The sequence below is a fragment of the Oculina patagonica genome, chromosome 2 (genome assembly GCF_052425735.1).
Source record: "Oculina patagonica isolate OP01 chromosome 2, crgOcupat, whole genome shotgun sequence".
NCBI lineage: Eukaryota > Metazoa > Cnidaria > Anthozoa > Scleractinia > Oculinidae > Oculina > Oculina patagonica.
Genome location: NC_135759.1, coordinates 8449832 through 8452250, shown reverse-complemented (window position 1 = coordinate 8452250; position 2419 = coordinate 8449832). Strand labels below are relative to the sequence as shown.

Below are 2419 nucleotides of genomic sequence, written 5' to 3'. Positions count from 1 at the left end.
TAACGGTCGATAGCCTGCGAAAATAGTAAACGGCTACACATATTGATTGCTGCATGATTATTTCTCTCACATCATCAGACAGCCTTGACAGTACCGGCGAAGCCAGGGCCGTGACCAGATCAGCAAATTTTGAAATCTAGAAGCTTTGGAACTCTTTTTTCGACATTTTTCATAAGGTATTTCTTGAGAAAAATTAATCTTGTTCAACTTGGAATTATTTTCCCAACAAAACATGCCTCGTCTTGCCCTCTTGCTAGTTGCGGTTCTGAAAAGAAATGTTGAAATCGTACTATACTTACAACAGTTCTTAATAAAAAGATGTAATGCTGTTTGAGATAAAGCACTCAGTGTACTTGTGTTTGGCAGCAAAACTTTATCAGAGTTTGATTAGCTGCTGCACGAAGGTCACGCTGCCGACGAAAGTACAATAACGGATTGAGCGAAGAATTAAGGAGCACGAATACGTAAGCGACCTCGAGAAAAACAACATTTGAAGGAGTAACTTTGAAGGTCAAGAAAATTTTAGAAACAAGAAAAGGTACATAGCATACAAGAAAAACTACTAAAACCAACATGGTGTTAAGAGCAGAATGTCTGAATCTTGCCATGTTAAATGATTGCTTAGCGGCATTCATCTGATCCTGAATCTGTGCTTGGTGATGTCGTACAACTCGGTAAGTCTCAATCCAAACAAACGTAACTATGGCAAGGCAAACTGTTATTGTGACTGTAAGAACTGAAAAGCCCGCCAGGGCATCAAAAAATATTATCATTGACTGCAGTCCACTTATCAACCAAATGCACACAATAATTGTCCTTGTTTTGCTTTCTGTGACCACTTGTTGGTATCTCAGGTGCAGATGTATCGCTAGATAGCGGTCAATGCTCATTGCTGTTACGGTTAAAAGCGTGACTGATGTTAGAAACGTCGATATGAAAGTACGTGTATCCATCAGCGTACATGAGGTAATTTTACTTGAATTCTTTAAAAGAACAACTTGAAACCCAATGTTAAGAGGCTCTGATACTAAGCCAACACACAGATCAGACAAAGCAAGACCGAACAGCAACGTGTTCGAAGGCGAGTGCAAGTTTAGATTCCGCCATATTGTAACAAGAACCAAAAGGTTTCCAGTTGTAGCTGCTATGGAGATGAAGGTGTTTAAAATTATCAAGGTTATTAACATCTTTGAATCGTCAACTAAGATGCTTGCTGGTATTTCATGGCAGAACAGCCCTTGGGTCATATTCACTTTGTTGCTGAGATTCGTCATGTTGCCATCCTTTCGTTGAAGTCCTCCTGGATAAAGACGTGTTGCAGGTGTAATTCGAAATTAATTACTTATGTGTTTAATATATTTTTCAGTTTCTAACCGTCAGAGGACAAAGGCAATGGTAAATAAATATATTAATGCTGACGCCTTCTATTATATTAAAGAAGCAACTAACCCTTGCACACAGTTGTCAGAAAAATATTGAAGTGAGCTTCCTGAGACTGACACAATACTGTTTGCTCAATAGAACATGAATTAATTTTCTTGATTTTTTTTATTAAGTTTGATCAGTGAATAGAAAAGCGACTCAATTGCAATCTAGCTGTTAATCAAATAATGTAAAATGTCTTTTTTTTTTTCGAAAAATATAATGAAGTAAGAGAAGTGAACAGTGAAGTAAGGCGGCATTAAAGCCCGTTATATTTTTTCAATTCATTGAATCAGCGTCTGCCAGTGTTATATGTTAAAATTCTCGCGATCCTTTCTTTCAGCTTACGACTGCCATCTGACAAGAAAAGTAAATAGAACACAGTCAGTTTTTTTGCTAATAAATAATATTCACTAGCAATAATTATTGAATATTTGCTATTTACTTTTCTAATTTTACTTGTTGCAATGGCTTCTAACTTTGTTCCTTTTAAATCTTGTTTTTTTACATTGTTGTCGTCAACATAATCTTCGTTGATAGGCTGGCCAAGTCGGAATTAAGTTTTGCTGTGACCGTGAAAGTTCTGGCAACATTTTTACATATTTTTTTAAATATAACTGGTCAAAATTTGGCATGACCATTTGTTTTTCTGGGAACCTTGCGTTCACAGGTTTGTCACATTAACCTGTTTTCGTATGTTTTTTTTTAACTGCCGTTGACTGTCCTTCAGCCAGTGGTTGTTAATGAAGTTAATGAAGCGATTTTTATATTCTCCTTTTCAATCTTCACGTGAAATTGATTTCTGACACCAATGTTTCATATAATTTATATACTAGATATTTTTACCGACTGATACCAGGGCATCATAATTAACTTTTAAGAGTTTTAGTAAATTCGGGTTGTGATATCTTAGTGGTAATGTAAACATTTACTTAGAAACTTTAATGAAAGAAAAAAAAAAAAGAAAAAAAAACACAATCACTTTGTGCATTCGCAA

The 2419-nt window shown here is 35.7% G+C and overlaps 1 protein-coding gene across 1 annotated transcript; it reads right to left on the bottom strand.

Moving 5' to 3' along the window:
* Nucleotides 1–344: 344 nt before the first annotated feature.
* Nucleotides 345–1427, bottom strand: LOC144642136 (melanocortin receptor 4-like). The gene has a single exon (XM_078501127.1). The coding sequence runs from the start codon at nucleotides 1272–1274 to the stop codon at nucleotides 345–347; it is 930 nt and encodes a 309-aa protein (XP_078357253.1). The 5' UTR covers nucleotides 1275–1427.
* Nucleotides 1428–2419: the final 992 nt, after the last annotated feature.

Bases quoted from the DNA above. Each gene is read 5' to 3' on its own strand.
- LOC144642136 (XM_078501127.1), bottom strand. From the start codon at position 1,274: ATGACGAATCTCAGCAACAAAGTGAATATGACCCAAGGGCTGTTCTGC.